At 37.2% G+C, this 20,104-nt stretch overlaps 1 protein-coding gene and 2 long non-coding RNA genes across 5 annotated transcripts; 2 read left to right on the top strand and 1 right to left on the bottom strand.

The window, feature by feature from the left end:
- Positions 1–1,360: 1,360 nt before the first annotated feature.
- Positions 1,361–19,312, bottom strand: LOC126917875 (chromatin-remodeling ATPase INO80). Of its 3 annotated transcripts, none has more exons than XM_050725247.1 (28): positions 19,037–19,312; positions 18,757–18,972; positions 18,360–18,519; positions 18,201–18,280; positions 17,911–18,122; positions 17,661–17,834; positions 17,301–17,597; positions 17,062–17,220; positions 16,804–16,973; positions 16,506–16,722; positions 16,335–16,422; positions 15,955–16,246; positions 15,687–15,889; positions 15,461–15,601; positions 15,260–15,381; positions 14,883–15,178; positions 13,992–14,274; positions 13,773–13,916; positions 13,438–13,693; positions 13,226–13,353; positions 13,061–13,155; positions 12,358–12,430; positions 11,313–11,471; positions 11,113–11,215; positions 10,573–10,685; positions 10,257–10,442; positions 9,803–10,157; positions 1,361–3,683 (listed from the first exon to the last, which is right to left on the bottom strand). In XM_050725247.1, exons 3-28 carry the CDS (start codon positions 18,491–18,493, stop codon positions 3,268–3,270), a joined length of 4,896 nt encoding a protein of 1,631 aa, XP_050581204.1. In that variant the 5' UTR covers positions 18,494–18,519; positions 18,757–18,972; positions 19,037–19,312; the 3' UTR covers positions 1,361–3,267. The 3 variants fall into 3 exon arrangements, with proteins under 3 accessions (XP_050581204.1, XP_050581202.1, XP_050581203.1); XM_050725245.1 differs by having other exon boundaries at positions 19,116–19,312; XM_050725246.1 differs by lacking the exon at positions 18,757–18,972 and having other exon boundaries at positions 19,116–19,312.
- On the top strand, positions 10,037–10,979 carry LOC126917881 (uncharacterized). Its single transcript, XR_007711111.1, has 2 exons — positions 10,037–10,171; positions 10,271–10,979. It is a non-coding gene; the product is annotated as an uncharacterized LOC126917881 (long non-coding RNA).
- On the top strand, positions 12,426–13,555 carry LOC126917883 (uncharacterized). The gene is made up of 2 exons (XR_007711113.1): positions 12,426–12,613; positions 12,688–13,555. It is a non-coding gene; the product is annotated as an uncharacterized LOC126917883 (long non-coding RNA).
- Positions 19,313–20,104: the final 792 nt, after the last annotated feature.

The following is a 20,104-nucleotide window of genomic DNA, read 5'->3' as shown; positions in this document are numbered from 1 at the left end:
GAATCGGCATACTTATGAGTGACAGCGTATACGAGTTTCTTCGTGACGGTGTAAAGAGCCAGTAAAATAATTGCAACTGGCTCTTTAAATCACTATCAAACCAGCTCGTCTCCCTTTATTATTAACGTTCGATTAAGGAGTATGATTTAAGAGGACCGATGAAAGGGGACGGAACTGATAATTCCGTGGTAACTGAATTATGGGTTTCCCCGTATCGCGTGCTATTTTCTCGACGCACGTAAATAAGCGTAGAAAGCGGCAGAATAGCAGAAATCGTATCGCAATTTGTACTGTGCAGTCTGGCCGTGTCTGCAATTTCGATTCGTAACCATGTAACGATCCAAGATCATTTTCTGCTCCTCCTTATCACGATCCATCGAATCAGCGTGGAACACTTAACATACCCGGCTGTCTGACTTTCTCTCGACATCTTCTACTGTCAACGATAGGTCAGCGGTGTTCGTAAATTCCAGCTACACAGAAACAAACCGATTAAGATCGAGTTTAAACGTTTGCTTTTTGGAAAATTAAACGCTAATCATATATTCAGGGCACTCTTACGCTTCTATACTAATCACCAGTATACTTTATCTTGTCACGCTGCACGTTCCTGCGTATGTTACTTTGTTTCAACTAACATTGCTGTTTATTGCTGTTAATAATCAAAGAAAAAAATAATAAATAAAAAAATATTAGATCGTAAAAACTTTAAATATTACCTTTTTGAATTACTAACGATGGTTCGGTCGATGATAAGCTGAATTTAAATGGCATTTCACGGTGTTGATGTAGAGATGGGTGTGCGCTAAAAGCAAGAGGCGAATAACGCTCGTCCGTACGTCGGTGACACTAGCATCGGTTCATCCATTATTCACCGTTCATCCATTTACTTCATTTACCTCGTTCGCTTGGCTGTATCGCCACAAAAACCAGTAACCGGACACTCGTAACGCGCACGTCACGATTCAAGGAATGTACCGTGGAAAATAAACGCAGCAACACAGAAATCCCATTCCTGAGAAAGACCCTTTCTTCTTCGTCTTTATTTTTTCATTGCTTTGGAAACTATTTTTCCCTTTTATCTTCGATTCGCGAGTGGAGTCGCGTAGAAAACAGTTGATTCGCAATTTTCAGTTATTTCAAAATATAAAATAAATTTCATTCATACTAATATATAACCGGGTTAATACGATACAAATTTTAATAAAATACGAATTTTTTGAAAGATTTACCCAACTATCAGGAACTAGTTATTTATCGTCCATTGTATATCGTATTGACAATAATAATAATAATAATTTAAAGGCACCAAAGTCTTGGGAAAACGGGGAAAGGTTCGGTATAAAATAAACCTCGACAATTAGTGGCCATTTGAATCGTTTATTGCTAATATAAATACCATTCTTTTACAAATCGAATCGACCCAATGACGGTCCATAATGCGCATAAAAAATATCGTCTAACCGAGCCTAATGACGGAATAATGCTACTGCGTTTGACAAGTTTTAATACGTTGAGAGGAATGGAGAAAAAGAAAGCGCGAGACAGACAGAGATAAAGGGGAGATAGAGATAGAGAGAGAGAGAGAGAGAGAGAGAGAGTCAGAAGAAGAGAGACAAGAGAAAAAAGTGAAAGAACGAGGACTGCGACGAAGAATGTTTTCTTTTTCTTTTCAACCTTCACTTCGTCGAACAATCGTTCTATCAATCATCGAAAGAAAAAGAAAATATATGATATATGATACATTTCTTTCGTCGATCGCTGCACGAACATCCTCGTATTTTTATTCGTTTCAAATTCCTGGCTATATTTCCACATTTTTATCGTGTAAAACGAACGTTTCTAAACACAACAATTAACTAATCATAAAATAAAATTTAAAAGCTATTCCACGGTGCTTCTTCGACGATTTGTTCGTTTTCACGTTTCTTCGTTTTCCGTTTCGAGAAAGTGCAAAGAACTTCCTTGGCAAGTCTTCCGGTAATAACCGTGTCTCAAATCGGTCGACTTTTGTCTATTTGTATTTCCTAACGTACTTTCTTACTCTTCTTTTCTTTTCTTTTTGCTTCTTCTCTTTTCGGCTACTGTTTTCCCTTTACTTTAGTTCTTCGTTGAATTTCCTTGTCACTTGCTTCTAATCGAGCAAGCTCGTACTCGCTTCATTAAGTACCTAATAATGAGTGGCACGATTAATTTGTACAAATTGCCTAAAGGATGGCGCGCGTATTGAAAAACTTCAGGACTAACTTTTATTTACTTTATTCGACCATTTTTCCCTTTCTTAAGAAGATACGCACGAGATTGTTAATTGTTCCTTAATGATTTATTTAAATATGGACAAGTTATCTTAATTTTATACATACTTTACACACGGCTCGAGAATTTTATACCAGCACTTCTCGAAATCGCTTAAAATACAGGAAAGTTGCGATCGATAAAATTCCTTTATTTCTTAATTAATCGACTTCGGTTCTGAAATATCGCTTCGATATAATGAACTCAAACGTCGAATTATCGAAATCACGTGATAAAAATCCTTTCGTCGAAGACGGAAAGATCCGGGTGACTGGAATCACTTCCATGTTGTTCACTGTGCCAGCTAATTGGATCTAACTTCACTAACGCAGGCTAATTTCATTTCGCGAGCGGAGAACGTCGCTGTGAACAAACACTGGATGTATTTCTTTAAAAGATCTCCATTGCACTATTTGAGCGTAAAGTTCTCGCGAGTAAAGTCTATCACTGTAAATCAAGTCCAGAATCTTTAACAAAAAGAAACTGCATAAGCTATACGGGTATAGCTTATATCTGCTATGTATATATTTTTGTGTATAAGAAAACAGCAACAAGAGAATTACGATTGCATTCTCGCTACTGGTCACTGAACACATTTTTAGAAGCATTTTTTAAAAATCCATCTAACCATTCGACGAAATCAGAATTGATCCGTCAAAGAATACACAATGTCTCTATGATTAAATAAGTAACGATCGATGACTGCTTACTTTAAAATTAGCGTAGAAGCGATTGAATCCTCGAGCTTCCTTCGTAAAAGTTCAAAATTCTTTTGGATCCAAGTATCGTCCTTTTCATTTAAATTAATTAAAATGTTATTTAGAAATTAGCGAAGAAACGGTCTCGTCTTGCAAAAATTTCAGACGAACGCGATTCAATTGCTTTTTAGGCAACACTTCACGAAGATTGTCGAGTTCCGACAGTTCAGGAATCTCCTTCGAGGATCACTCTAAGGAACTCTCCCTGCGGAAGCTAGGACGATCCGCGCGGTTGTTGCTGTTGTTGTTGCGTGTAGAATCCGAATGGTCTAGATTCTGTTGTCGTCGGAGAAAACGATGCACCGGTATTCATCGACGAAGAAGAAACGGATGGGCCAGATCCTGAGGCTCGATGAGCTGAGGATTTCTGTTGATTCACACTCGCGATCGTCTGTTGGGATCTAAGAGGAACCGGAAGTGGCCGCTGGACCTTCCGACCGTGATGATGACCGGCAGTACGATATCCTTGGTGACCGGGACCCGTTGGTCTTAACCGAGGTCGGCCTGGACCGCGTCGAATCGTTGGTGCTCCACCTCTGCCTGGAAGAGGGCCCAATGTTCCCAGTGATCCCAATGGACCTACCGAACTGGGACCATCACCTTCTGTTGAACCGGAAGTTCCTTGTACCCCTATAACATCGAATGATCATCTTTAAAATGTGGCGGCACTCGACAAGTTACGAACGTTCGGAACCCGGGTTCGAATCCCGGCGACCGGAGTCCGATTTTTCTTCCACGTACCAAAAAACGGAGGAAAAATCAGCAGTACCCTAACAGCGACATCTACAGCCCTTAGCAACAATTACTCCGGACGAGGACCAGCGACAATCATCACGGACCATACCACCACAAAAATGTTACCTTTTACGTTATTCGTTTACATACACTGCGTCTGGTAACTGTAAAACTATTCAAAGATGTTCAATTCTTGCACACTACTTAATCGACGACGCCGTCTATTTTATTTTGTTCCATTAGCTTTTGTGAATTAAGTAGCTCGTCGTTAAGTACAAACAAATACAAACGATATTCATCCATACTATGATGTATATCCGCCAAAGCTGTTGCAAATAACATTTCTATACCGCCTCACAAAATACAAATAAATCAAACAAAGTCCATAACTCAATATAGATAAAAGGGGAAAGATTCGGAAGAAGTTGAAGGAAATTGCGGAGGTCGAATTTCTTAAATACGCGAGAGCCCCGCGTTTCCAGAACTACAATCATCGGAGACCACACATCGAATCGATAAAAGGTTATCGTACGCAAGGAACGTTCTCAATGCGCCGTAGAGAATCGATTGGAAGTTTGTTGGCGCGAAGATCACCGGAGAAAATCGGCGTGCTCGACGCGCGATGGAGACGATAGGTCGCAAGATAACAAGCGAGATGCCTTAGAGGTACGAATTTCGCGGGAAAGAGGACGCGAAGACCACGCGGGCTCCTGCAACTTTTCACGATTATAATGGCAGATGCAGGGTACGAACGGGGCCCTCCATTTAACGTGGAGTGGTCTGACCAGTTAATCGGTTATTCACCGGTACACCGCGGCACGGTACGAAGACAAACTCGAGGATCGTGCCACGGTATCTATTCGACTGATGGTAAGCGCAGGAGCCGGCCACGAGGACGAGCACGCGGGGCCAGGAGAGGGTAGAAGAATTTAATGAGATAGCGAGAGAGAAAAATTCTGGCCAGCGGAGGAGGAGGGTGAGTGACAGGGTCGGAGGTCAGTAGCCGAGCAAGGATGTACAAGAGGACGTTTTCTTTCTCTTTCCAGCTAGCATTTCTCTCCCTTCTTTTCTTTCTTTCCATCCTTCCTTTCCTTTCTTCCTTCTCTCTCTCTCTCTCTCTTTCCTTTTTCCCTTCCTTCCTTCCTTCCTTTCCTTTCGAATATTCTTTTTCCCTTTTTCCCATTCGCACACAGGCTTCGCGCTCGTTCGAGTCGTCGACATTCCTTGGCACGTTTTCGATCCTTTCAGGAGACGCTCTTCAGCCACCTCGGCGAAAGAGAGGAAGTTGAAGTGGCCACTTGGCAACAAAAGGCCGAAGAAGGTAGGAAAAGCACGAGGGACTCGTTTTCTCATTATAGCAGGCGCGCTTTTCTAGTTTTCCGTGCGCTCGATTTTAACGAGATTTCCAAGCAGCGCTTCTGCATGCGGATCCTCGAACGCGTACGCCAGTTCCTTCGGATAACAAAGAGCGTCCTGAAGGTGTACTTGGTGCTGCTGACGCGATCGCAGTTTGCAGAGCGTTGAACCACTTCTAAAGGAAGTAGTAAGGGGGAAATGGTAAAAGAAAAGTAAGGGCGTTGAACGTTTTCGTACAAATGTACAAGATGTTCGCCGTGATTGAAGAGAAACCGCCGTTTACGGTATCGTTAAGTTGTGTGTTTGCCGCCGTCAGTAGTGAATAAAAAGAGTTATGCACATGGTATCGTTTGAAAATGTCAAGGTGAGTTTTAACCTTTTACTAAATCGAACATTCTTTCGCTATGTTGTAATTGAAGAACATTTGTTTCATCTGTAAGGAATATTTAACGCTTTCAAGACTGAGCGTTGGGAGAAAATTCGTTTATCGATTATTAACAGCAATAAATAGTAATTTTGGTTCAGGAAAAGTAGTATACACAGGAATGTTTAACGCGAAAGAATTAGTATATCAACGTGTTGCTAAAATTAAAAACTAACTATTTTAATATCCAGAATAAGATTAACGAATAAAAAATGAAATAAAATTTGACCAAGTGAAGGAAAAATGTTGAAAACTTTTAGCAAATCCTAACTCGAGATTCACAGTCTGCCATAACATGATCGTTCAACGTAAACCTAAAGGGAGAAACGAAGAAAGAGAGGAAAATGAAGGAAGAGCCGATGCCTAATTGGTTTAATATTCAACCTACAGCGAAATCTGAAGGGAAGAAGGAACACCGAGGGGTCGGTTAAAATATTTTCGCATATCGAGGGTCCTGCGATTCCCGCGATTCCCGCGAGAAGCACGCGTGGGTTAGATCCGTGGCGGGAGATAGAGTTTGGTGTACGCGTACGAAGAGGAGGGTTCTCGAGAAGTTTCGAGGTAGCTGGAAGGACGAATGGAACGCGAGGATCCGCGGAATGTCGACCGTCCGGCTGGCAATATCCTTGCCCCGTCCTATCTTCCCGCATTATCCTGCCGTATCTCAGCCGTACAGCACACAGCCAAACTCTCATACCCTGCCCCTTTTCGTCCTTTGCCATGGCGCGGCTTCTTTCGCGGTGTCTCGAGATGCTCTCTCGCCTCGAGCACCCTGGAACCGGAGAAAATTATTGCATTCTAAAGCAGAAGACAGTGAAATAGTTTTGCCGCTATCCTCCGGCTAAACGACCGTCGTTCCTGCCCAATGAGGATAATGAATCGTCAGATTCTCGTTATCGTAATGCCGACGAATGGCCTCTCAGCTAAGGGAAGGTGTTTTGATGTCCCCGAGAGAGAGAGAGAAAGAGAGGAAGAGAGAGAGAGGAGTTTTCGGTGATTCTAAAAGGACTGGATTATCGGAACATTTCGAAATGATCCTTTGAAGTACGATACACTAGCGTGTACAAGTATTTGAACGTTGACTTTCCAAATTCTTCTCGTACGAGGAACAAAAATAAATGATTAACTGGCTAAATGTTAAACGCAAGTATTTTTAGCGGGATTGCCTTTCATCGATGATTGACAAAAATCAATTTTTCGAAAAGTTTGATAAAAACTCGGTACCGAGAGGCTCAAGAGCAATTACATTCTACGTCTGATCACGTTTCAGGGAGAAAGAACAATTGGATTGAACGGTAGGTAGCTGAATCATCGCGGAAGTAGGAAGCTCGTAGCTACAGAGGTTGTCTCAACCACTCGAACTGGTTGAAATTACTTTCCGTTACATGACACGGAAATATGATGAAAGCAATGCGGACGAACAAGATGACACGGTACGGTACGGTACGGTGAGGTACGGCACGAATCCACAAAATCCAACCCTCTTAGACCCCTATTGTCGGTGCAAGCTAGGGCTACCTACTCGTGGCGAAAAATTATGCAAACGATTACTCGAACGACGAACACGCCGATGCTTGGATATTTGTAATTTAACTAACGAAATTTGATCGACTCTGGGAAACGAAGAGTGAACGAGATTCAATGGAAACCGTTTGATTCCGTTACATTTGTAGATATGTTAAAGAAAATAGGTTTCTTCGAGAAGTATCGTGCGAGCAGAATTTTAGAAACGCAGATGAGAAAAGAGAACGTCTCGCGGAGAAGAGAGCGCGTTATATCGCTTACTTTCATGGATGCATCGATCGATATGTCTTGCTGTTATTCGCAAAATATATCTGAAACGGAATCCTTTATCGTCTCACGGTACAAAAGGACAGAAGATAGTGTATCTTCATCAGAGTTCAAACAAATCAGAAAATGCAGTGTCGTCTCTAGTTGTGCGTTTCAAATTACTAATTGTAAGCTAAGGTCAAATAACCAGTGCGTGAAAACCTATAATTAGCAAATAAAGTTAATTGAATAATATTGACAGAAATGATCAATACTAACGAGACAGAATCATATATCAGACTAATGAGGCATTGTTTCGTCGCACGCGGGATAAAAGCGACATTACACAAAATAATAGGAATAAATCTTTTCCTTAGTGACAAATCCAAAGATTTTTATAAAAGATATAATAACGCGATATCTATATACGTAGATGGACAGTGTAAATTGAATTTGTAGAAGATATACTTTAGCTGGCAGAACTTATACAGCTACTTAATACTAAAAGAGAATCATTGATGGAAATAATCCACGGAAGCTGTAAAGCGAAAGAAACACAAGGAAAATGAATAGAGGAGAGAAAGAAACGAGGCAAAAGAAAGGGGGCAGAGTAACGAAGTGATAGTCGAAAGGGGAAGGTAGAAAAGATGGAGAGGGGTGCGAGCGAGTTCCAAAAACCTAAGAAGAACATCATCGATCGCAGCTGTCGCGTTCGCTCCGCACCTGCTATTGTCCGCTCGCCTTCCAGTCGACGACAAGTGAGAGAGGGAACGACCCCTTTCCTTTCCGTATATATAGCACGAAATAGCGTACGAGCGAGCGCGCGTGCATGAAGGTGGCGTGTACGTTGCCCGCGTAAACTTCGGTCCACGTGTCGTTGCGTGAGGGCCACCTAAGTGCGGCTCGCTTTCGTCGGGCCCTCTTCTCGCTCCTCTTTTTCTCCTTCGCTTCCATCTCTCTCTATCTTGCTTACTCGTGCAACTTTCTTTCCTCTCCTTCTTTGTCGTTCGAAACTTGCATCTCGCACGACACAATGCGTTATGCAACGATAGGATCGCGGTACCGAATTAATCTTGCAAATGGTCGACGATCAAAATAACGTTTCAGATACAATTTGAAGTAGCTTGACACGAACCGTTCCGTAGCTTGGAATAACTTAAAGTAGTTTCGAATAAATAATTAATAAAAATAATTATAGAAAATCGCTTGTATCAATTTGATTCGTGAAAACTGAAAATATGTAAATGTATCATTCAGTTATCTTCGGTAAAAAATTTGCAAGGACTACTTACAAAAAAGAATATATCTGAATGTTAGATTTAACGTTATTATATGTCTAAAAATTTCAATCTTCTCGAGCACGTTCACCCGTCAATAATCATCACGTATATACACATGTAACCTAATAACGAAAAAGAGAAAACAAAAGCAGAATAAAGAGCCCCAAGTCCATCTAAATCCGTCATCCTCGTCAATTCAAACCACGCTTCATTCTTGCAAAACAAAACATGACCACTGACCAACCAATAAAAAAACCAAGATATCCCCGTCCCAGAAGACGCTACATAGTACTCGAGCGTATGAAAACTGCGGGCGAAAGAGTGAGTCACAAAGAGGGTGGATATCTCCAAGGGTAAATCGCGTACCCTTAGGAAGAGCGCCAACTGTTCGTCGCAACACTTGCGCGCATATGTAACCGCGAGGGAATTTCGGTGGATTTCACGTCAGTCAAGGGATATTCGCGGTGATCAGGGGTGTTTTCTTTTCGCACCGAGACCAAAATCCCATGAGAACTGAACCAAGTGGTGCAGTAGATGCAAAGGGGGGCTCTGGATCTATGAAAGAGTCAGTCGGGATTAACGGTGTATCGATTTGAGGGTGCGTCATGAAAAGTCATTTGGGGGACATTTCGAGTCGGCCCCCGAAAGTTCTTGCTTAATCCTCTTAGCCGTATCGTCCAATACTCTACCAGAGTCAGCATGCGTTTCTCAGCGATTTAAGCTCGAGTTTCAAAGGTGAATGTTGTTGGGCCGCTTGAAATCTAACTGTGTTCATAGAAAATTCTCTTCCCGAACGTATTACGCATTCTGCAGTGTACAAATAGGGATATTAGATAACTGTTAATCTCGTTGATAATCTTCATTATTCGTGGTAACGGATTACGAGTAATGCATATTTTATATTAATGAACTCGTTGCGTTACGTGCAAAGTGCATGCTTAAATATTCATTAGGAGACATTATACAATTACGCGTATCGGCGATGAATCTACTCATTCAACTGGATTAAGTGATCTAACCTATATCTCTGTACGTTCCTGTGAAAAATCCTTGGCACGAATTATTATACAACTACTAATGCACTTTAATTTTTTAATAGGTTTTAGCCTATGATGCTATCCACCATCAACGGTAATGGATACTCCTACGTTTTAAGCGACAAATCTAACAAACTGAATACTTGCCATGTTGTAGAGTGTGATCGTTAGCTGTACCACTACTGGTCGGAGATAGAGATACCGGTGATTGAGGACTGCTTCCAAGACCTTTGGACGGTGGATGAAGCAGAAGGAGACCTCGACCCTTTCCTCCAACGGGTCCTCCTCTACGAGAACCACGAGGTCTTCCCCTCTTGCTAGTACCACGAATCGTAGGCCTCATCCGAACGCTACTTCCGCTGCTGAAAGACATGTGGTGATCGAGACGACTGACTTTTCCTGGATCTGCAAACTGACCCGTTCGAGATTGTCGACTGTCGCCAGAAGATACTCCCACTGGACCATCCACATCGACAACCAGGCCATCGTTGCTCGTCTCGTCCTGAACATATTAAAGTATTTTGGATTTATTAATTCTATTATATTACCATTTTTGACAGACTTAATTCTTCGTCGATTCTTGAACAGTACTGACACATACCTCTGATTTAACAGGACTGGTTGGTACGCTATAGTCGTCTGCGTTATCGAGGATCTGTTGATGATTATTAATCTGATATGATGGAACACCACCACTGACTAGAGTGCTTTCATTGGAATTAGCTTGAACAATGTCGCCAATCTTGTCACCGTTAGCATCAGACAGACAAGGCTTCTTTACATCACTCTGATAAAAGATCAGAAAAAAGTAAAAATAAAAAAGATAGAAATTAAAGAAAAATAAGAAACATTCCATTAATAATGAGAAAAATTGAGGATGAAAAAGAAAATAGCGGCACTAAGGGCGCCAGGCTTACCTTGACCGGAAGCGCGGTTAACTTCCTCTTCCGGTCTCTCTCCTTGTGGTATAAGTTCGACTCAAGTCGGGTATCCTCCGCATACTGCTTTCTCTCCTCGCTCCGTTGGCTGTCTGAAATATACGGACAGGCTTATATACGGGGACGTTCGTTACTTCTTTTCTTATTATTATTCGTTATTAGAGCATTAGCATAACCTAACGAGCATAATGTAATTGCATCTACGCTCTTTCCTTCCCCTATCTTCTCTCTTTTCCTTTCTCTCTATCTTATTGTGTGCCAGCTTGCGTCCCGGCACGAGAATACAACTAAAATCGCGCTTCAGCAAGCAAAAATGCAGTATAGTATTCTTTATTTGTATTCAAACTTTCATTCAGCAAGATTATAGAGTTACTTGTTTTATAATATCCTTGTCTATTCATTTTATCCATTTACACTTCAATAATTGTAAACATGTTGTAACAATGTAATAAATTAAATTGTGAAAAATCGCTAATAAATCAATTAACGCTTGAATAAAAATTAAATAAAGATATTCACATTTCGCTTCGATTTCCTCGTCGTCTAACAAAAGAGAAACGACTTCCTTGGGCTTCAGTGTGTCTGGTTTGAAATTTCCTCCACTAATTACCATACGTTGTATCTGCAAAAATTTTAAAATTACATTTCTTTTACTATTAAAAAATGTAATCTTCCGAGGATGATTCTGATGTAAATTTTCAATTTTGAATCAAGTGTACCTCACTCTTTTCTCGAGCACGTTGTAGTATCCTTTCCTCGATAGTTCCCTTGCAAATTAATCGATATACTGTAACCTGTTTCGTTTGACCCAGTCTATGGGCTCGATCCATAGCTTGCTGATCCACCGTAGGATTCCAGTCGCTATCGTAAAAGATTACCTGTGAAATAAGATTTATTTCTATTGCAGTTAAATCATCATTCATGAAAAAATGTGTACAACTGCTTTCGTGGTAAAAAATACCATCTTTTAATACAAAAATTAATGATTGAAATTCAGATCATATTTATATATCATACGCGACGCTCTAAACAGGGACACTTCTCTTTCCACTTGATATTCGAACGGGGGCATATGCAAATCGTAGGCTTTGCTAAATGAATGCCTGCAGTCTATGTTCGTGCACTTTCGTACGTAACAGAATGTAGTTTCGGCAATGCAGGAGAACGACCCTGACTAAAGATTCTTATCGATTCTACCATTAATCTGTGGTATCACTTTATTTGTAATCAAGATATACGATCTACCGTCACAGTTTCTTTGAACAGAGAAGAAACTTATGCGAGTAAAATTACGCTGTAATTAAAATCACAATAGACTGCCTCATCGATAAATACGTTCTTGCAAGAAAAGACCAATTTACTCAATTATTCTACCAGCAAATCGTAATGATATATTTTTACATATGATCTGAGAATTTTCTATAAATCTTTATCTATCATGTGTATTTGTACTTTTTTAAAGTGTTTTTATGTATCACACAAAACGACATTAGGATATCAGCCTTGTTAAATCGATGAGGGCAAAGTTGAATAGTGAAAGCCAATGCATATCGTGATTAAACGTTATCTCGATAAAAAAATAAAATCGCCATTTCTCACGCTATGCTCCTTCGTTTTCGATCAATTACAATCATTCCCTAAGTTTCGTGCTATTTGTCCTAGACGTTGAAAGAAAAAACAAAAGGCGAACGCCCGACTTTGTGAAATCGTAAGATGAATACGTACAAGGTACGAACCGATAAAGCATAGTATAAGATTACTAACCGTATCTGCTGCAGTGAGGTTTATTCCCAGGCCTCCGGCTCGAGTACTCAGCAGAAAGACGAATATGTCCGCCCTGAAACACGAAACAGTCCATGTAGATCGAACAGTCGAGTACGATACGTTTTGCATGTAAATTAATTCGGTACGCTGGTGGTGCACTTAGAGGATTTCCAGTATGAAATATATAAGCTGAATATATTTTATCGCTTTCAAGATTTCCATGATCCGATTGTAATTTTGATAATTGAAAACATAGGTGAAAGGATATTACATTTTTCTTCTTTGCTTTTTTGAAATTCAACTCAGGTTTGAAATAGAATATGTTAACAGATAATGACATGGCTAAAATGGTATTCATGGCGGACAGCCAAAGCTGCAGCTGTCTACGAGACAGGACCGATTCGCCAATTAATTCGCATGTTAGTTATGCGCGAGTGAACAAAGGAATGACATGCTAAGAGGCAGCGCCTTATACATGCAACATGATGCGTAGTTGATATATATTTTAAGCAGCACTAAGAAAAAATTCATTCGGTTTATTAATGATATATTCTCATTAAATTAATAGACGAAGCTCGTTTCGATCAATAGATATTACAACTTTTAACCGGCATAAAATTACATACGAAATATTTACGAATTTGCATAAAATAATCTAAAATTCTATGTTATCCAAAAATTAAGAAAGAAATATAACAGTTACCTTTTTTGAAAGTCTGCAACCATATCTCGTCGATCTGAGATTTTAGAAGAACCGTCTAATCTCATAAAAGTATGTTTCCTATGATACATGTACTCCTACAATGAGGACGTGATATAAAATCTTATAATGACTATTTCTTCGAAGATACAGATTAAGTAAAAATACCTCTAACAAATCGATCATTTTTGTCATTTGAGAGTAAATAAGGACTCGATGACCTTGTTCTTTAAGACGACGTAGAAGACTATCCAAAACGGAAAGTTTTCCAGCATCTGTTACTAAAGTTTGCTTATCTATAACAATATTAAAAATAAAAAGAATGTTGCATTAAAATGCATATGAAAAATCATCTACTACAAACCAAAAAAAATTCTTACCCGGTACTATAATATTTGACCATCCATTTATAGGAGTACATGCAGAAATTCCACCATGCGGTTCTACAGAAAATGTTGACGTCATCTGCGTTAAACGAAAATTCGAGTTCTCTTGTGACGTTGTAATAGAAAAAGCTCGTTCACAACCAAGCCAAAGAAGTCGTTGACCAAACTTCCCACCGCATTCTTCGTACCTTCTCCATGCGCACGCTGCGGAACTATTACTAACGTATAATTTTCGAGGACTAGCTTGTACCTGAAATTAATATTCATTAATTATATTAGATCTCCCATTGTTTTTATTTTGAATTGATTTATTGTATCAATTTAAAAACCTTAGGAAAAGTATCGCAAATAAATGGTGGAATGGTGGTCTGTTGACAATGTCGCATTATTGGTGGCCTAGGAAAATGGGGATGCTCCGGTAACAAAGTCACCTTTGAGTCTTCTTGTTCAGCTTTGGTAGAAGGGAGTATTCTCTGCATTATATATACCTTAATTGGATTAACCCATCAAGTAAATATAAGAAGAAAGGAATAATATTAATTCTGTACCTTCAATAATTGATTAGCAACTTTTTTACTGCTACGTAAAATTCGATGAGCGACAGTCTCGGGCATTGAATGAATAACATGAGTTGTATGCGTATATACAGGTTCTCCTTCAATTATCTTTCTTGTGAATATTAAATCCTGCAATGTATTCGTTGATGAGTCGATTTTTCTAGATAAAAGGAATATCTGGTTCATAGGTATCTCTGTTCTCTCGTCAGCATTCCAATCCTCCCAGTAATGCATCATTTTTATTCTCCTCTCCATTATAGTTGCGAGACACAATCTAAGCGTAAATGATAAAGTAAATATTGTAAAATGTAGTATACTATATACAAGGTGATAAAAGAAAAGATTCATTACTTCTAGGGTAGATAATAGCGACCAAATGATGGAAATGTGTCCTAATAAATATGGGTCAAAAAATTAATATTTTCAAAATTATAAACAATTTTTTTATTTCGGTTAAAGCGACATTTTCATTTCAAGAGCTGCCATATCATGTGGAAACAAAGGGTTGTCGTTATTATTTCTTCTTTTCCTTGTTACAGAATGTTTTTTAATATATTCCTCTTCTCTTTCCACAAACGCTTGACATTTTCCTACCAGAGAATTGTGTACTCTTTCAAAAAATCCTAGACATGTTCTAGCTATTTCACTAACATTTTGTATTTTCCGACGTATTTGATCTATGTTATTGATTATTGAAGAGTACGCTATAAGAAAATCATTCGCTTTAACCAAAACAAAAAATTGCTTGCAACTTTAAAAATATTAATTTTTTGAGCCAAATTTGTTCGGACTCTTTTTCATCATTTGGAGAGTATGATCTACCTTAGACGTGATGAATACTTTTTTTTAATTACTCCGTATTTAACATAAAGAGTTATGTACCTGAATATAATACCAACAATAAACACTTTATTCATTTCCGTTGGGGACAAATTTATAAATCTACTAAAAGAAAAAGAATTTTGAGAAAAGCTTCCATTGTCATCATGAAGAGTCCGATGTATATATTCAGTAGCAAATATAGATAGCTTATTATACAACAAGTAATCTTTAGATGGCAATGAGAGATGCCTCAATCCTTCCGTATATAATAATGCAGGCATTTCATAACATTCAGTGTGCATGAAAAATGGAGATTTTGCATCTCTACGCTCAAAGAGTTCTGGATGATTGCAAACCTAAAATTAATAAAATAGATATTAATATAGCGTGTGGATAACATCAAGAATATGTTAAATTTTAAATATATCGATTATTACCTTTCGGAATTGCATGACTAGATTCATAAGATTTGACGTGAAATTTTTATCATTGGATGCAGTGTCACCACCACCCACTGTATAGTGTAAGAGATCTTCTATCCTAATCTTCTTTTTCAATGCTGTCCAAAAAACACATTATGATTTTTTAATACTATAAAAAACGTAAACTCCTAATATATAAAAACATTACATTCTTACCCGAATAAAGTAATTTTTGACGAGTAGTAAGAGGACAATATACCATCACTTCAATTTTATCAGATAATTCATTTTCTACATCTTTTTTTATTCGTCGCAACATAAAAGGCTTTAAAATCATATGTAATCTTGATAAGTGCTCTAAATATAAGGAAAAAGTATTAGATTTGTGAAATATTATTTTACTATATCATTAAATAAGAAATATACAACAAAAATATATTACTCTCGTCAATCCCTGTTTTATTTTCCGCGTGACTCTCGATATCTTTAGAAAACCATTCGTTAAATTCATCGTGAGAATCAAATAAGGTAGGCATTATAAAATGTAACAAAGCCCATAATTCTGCCATACTGTTTTGAATAGGTGTGCCACTAAGTAACAATCTATTGCGACAGCTGAATCCAAGTAATAATTTCCATCTCATACTGTAAAATGGATATTATAATATCATCCCTATAAAATATAGATAAACATCTGAGTAAACACCAACCTGCTGGTACTTTTTATAGCTTGTGCTTCATCTAGGATCATATATTGCCATTTTATTCTATTAAAGTACTTGTAATCAGTAATAACTAATTGATAACTCGTTATCACTACATGAAATGAAGCTTCTTTCGTATGTAGATCTTTAGTATCCCAAAACTGTCTTAGTATCTTACGCTCTTGTGGATTGCCCCAATAAGGAACTACTTTAAACATTGGGACAAATCGTGCCATTTCTTGCTGCCAATTATGTAACGTCGAAGCCGGTGATATGATCAAAAATGGTCCCCATACAGCTACCAAAAAATAAGTCCATTATATTATAATAAACAGTTTTAGATGTTTTTGAAGTACACAGATTCGAGTATTTATTAAGTAACTTACAATATTTTTCAGCGACATGACACAAAAATGCTATGGATTGTACAGTTTTCCCTAAACCCATTTCATCTGCCAAAATTCCACTAATACCCTAAAGAACATGTCAAGAATATTTACATAAATACATTTCAGATATTGCATTATATATTACAAGAATTTAATACGTGCACCAACCTGATCATACAAATTAGCTAACCAATTCATTCCTTTCAGTTGATAACCTTTAAGGTTTCCTTTAAAAATCGAAGGTTGTGGATGTTCTAAATTTTCGGGTGTATCGCTAAGCCGTAATTCCTGAGATGCGGTCGCCGTATCGAACTGTTTTGCCCGAGCTTTTTCATTATCAAATGCCTCTGTAGCATTCTTTTTTGCTTTTTGTTTCATAGCTTCGCTGTTTGTACATACATCAAATCATGCCAATATATAACATATATTTGTTTATCAGTATGTATAAAAAAAATAACAAATTTACCTATCGTAATCATCAATTCCAACAAGTCTTGGATTTTTTTCTTCGTCTAATTGATTTAAAATCCGCAGTTGCTCTTCAGGAGAAGCTTTCCCCAATTTTCGAGACATAAAATGTGCATAAAGTTCAGTTTGTGTAATAAGAAAATTTAATTTCCTTTGTTGTCGTTTCGCCTAAATTGTGAAATAAGATAAATAAAGTGTATTTGCGTTTTGCATTATAAGTAAAACATATTATATAAATATAACCAGTGTTAATCACCTCAATAAGCTCTACGTCCATTTTTCGCTGTTCTTCAGCTTCCTTCTCTAATCTTCTTCTTGTTTCACGTTCGACTCGGTCATAACGTTTCCAGTAAGATTGCATTTCTCTTGTGAGGCGTTTAGCTCTCCATATAGTTTCTTTCATATTCTTTTGAGACTGTAAAATGTAAAATAATAAATTGTTTAAAAAAATGACTTTGCATAAAAACAAATAACAATTAATATAGTAATACACACTTGCATAGCTTTTTGCCTCCAATATTTCATACAATGCTGTGCTACTTTTTTACAACTAATTAATATTTCCTTATGATTATTGGTTTTTGCTCTTTGTACTTTTCCCAGTTCTTTTTTGGACATCATTACCCAAATCTTTCTTCTTCTCATAGCCATCACTTCTGGACTTTTATTGTTATGCTTTTTTCTGCCGCGCTGGCGTGGTTGATGGCGCATTATTGCTTCCAATTCAGCTTCATCTAATTCTTCTTCTCTAGGAATTGTACGATCCCATTCATCATCTGGATAATCGCCTTCCTAAAATATTTATAACAGCATTTTATTTCTGAAATACATTGTATCAATTTTTATTCTACGTACAGGATAATCTTCCAAAGATCTATGGCGCGGTAATTTTTCCTTTTTTATTTTCATAACTTTCTTTTCTGGTTTCTTCTCTTTTTTCTTTTTATTTCCAACTATTAACTTTTGATGTTCTAAGAACCTATCATAATTGGATAATAATCCAGCACTATAATATTGATATTGGATATTCTGAAAACAAAAATCTCATATTATTAACAATTCTATATGTATATTTTACTGATCTTAATTTAAACTTTAATTTTACCTCTGGTTTCTGGTAAAAACGTGCTTGATATTTTTTTCTAAGTATGTGAAACTTTAACATTTCTTGAAAATCTTCTTCCGTAATGGGGCTATCTGTATCAGATCCCGAAGCTGAGCTATCCGATGAGTCACTTAACAGAATATCCTGCAACCAACGACGTTCTTCTCCCACACTTGACATGTTATATAGCCTCAGTTTATTAATTCGTTCCTCTGTAAAATTAATAGTTATGAAATTATTGTACAAAGTGTAGAATGGCAATTTATAAAATACTAAAAAAATCTACAAACCTTCTTTTCGAATCAGAACATTATCGAGATAATTATCTGATCCTTCAGAAGATTCTGATGATACAGATTTGTCATCCTCACTGTAAATATCAACAAAGTAACAATTTTTTATAAGATTCCTTATAATTCTTACTTCATAAAATATAAAAAAGAAGCTACCTAGTAGGATCTTGAAACAATTCATTAATTTGCCTTAAAAAGGGCTGTACATTAAGACTACGCTCCAATCTTTGCAGATGCAAAGGAGCAGCCATTTCCGCTTCCAACCTCATTGTGTTTGCTCTATCTGTCATTACCAGTTTGTATAAAATTCAACAACCTACAATAATGAAAGCATATCGTCAGTAATAGATATTGTTGTCTCTTATTAGTATAAAAGAATCAATCTCTATCGTATCTTTTATAACATATTATATTCAGTAGATCTAATAGCAAAAAGAACTATTCAAAGTTGCAAGCTTCATTTAATGAATCACTTAATAAAATTTATTTAAAATATTAGTATTAGTGAGCCCGTTGTCAAGGAAACAAATATTTTATCTGTAATAGTACGAACCTAATATGACCCTGTGGTTATTTGACATTTCATAAAACATATTAAATGATTTTGGTGATACATGTTACATAGACAACAGGAAATTTTTTTTTACGTAATTCGTACGCAGCATGTAGCAAAATAAAAACATCTATCTTGCGTTTTGTATTAGTAAAGCATATAGGATTTTGCTGCTTACTGCATTGCCACAATGCTAGATTGTTTATTTTGTGTTTCCTGTAACGGGCAATACATGTTAAAGGCATGTAACCGCCGTATGGAATTGTGTGTAACCAATTACATTATATAAGGTGAATGACACGATGAATCGAGCTGGTGCGGTTATAATTTCGCGAAATTATTCGATAGTTTTGGATCACCTTCGGTTTGGTTAGAAGTAGCCTCACTTATTTAGCACGTAAGATAGGGTCGACCGCGAGGAAATGATTCCCTTTGTTCACATCGAAATTGGGTGTATCAGACGGAGGGAAATACATAGTAGAAAGAAGCCTAGAGAACGCAGACATTTGGCGTGCCATAAAACCAGGGCAGGGATAGGGCATATTGTTGGCCACCATTTTTGTTTTCAGTAGGTGGCGCCAGCTTAACCAACGTATAGGAGAACCATAGCTCTGTCCATAGCTTTACCAACGTTTATTGCCGCGACCTACTAATTCTATTGTTTATTTAAATTTAATATCATACATATTGTTGTATCTCATAATATTTCATACATGTTATTTTAATGTCTTAATGCAATTTGCTGTCAAAAATTTCTTTTATTGTATACCATCGGCCTAAAAGAAATTATAACGATAAACAATTGTAATTTAATTTTATGATAAAATAAAATTTCATTTGTATTTGATTTTATAATATTTGAAGTATATCAGAGAAAATAAGTATTTTTTTCATAGTATTCTGTACTAAAATATACAAAACTTACTTCAAAAATAACATTATATATTTAGACATTGTTGTCATCTAATATGGTCGTTTGAATATCGCGCTCTACATTGCTGCGTATGCTACCCCGAATACAAATTGTATTTAAGATGCATTTATATCGGTCCGCCAGTCTGATAAAAATTATTATCAGTTATACATATATTACGACATTAAGTAAAAATGGAATACAATGAACAAATATAAACTTTATTGTTTTAAACGTAGTAAATGCGTAACCTATCTATAAATAAATTTTTTGTTAAGGTGGGGATAGTGAATTATAGTAAAACATATTATGAAATATAATTTTATGTTATATATTAAAAGTAAAATTATTATCTTATTGATAGATAATAATCTTATATTATTGCTTAGAATTCGTAAAACTTATTTAAAAATATGCTGCATTTCTGCTACTAGG

Source organism: Bombus affinis, chromosome 6 (genome assembly GCF_024516045.1).
Source record: "Bombus affinis isolate iyBomAffi1 chromosome 6, iyBomAffi1.2, whole genome shotgun sequence".
Lineage (NCBI taxonomy): Eukaryota > Metazoa > Arthropoda > Insecta > Hymenoptera > Apidae > Bombus > Bombus affinis.
This window is presented reverse-complemented; position numbering and strand designations above follow the sequence as displayed.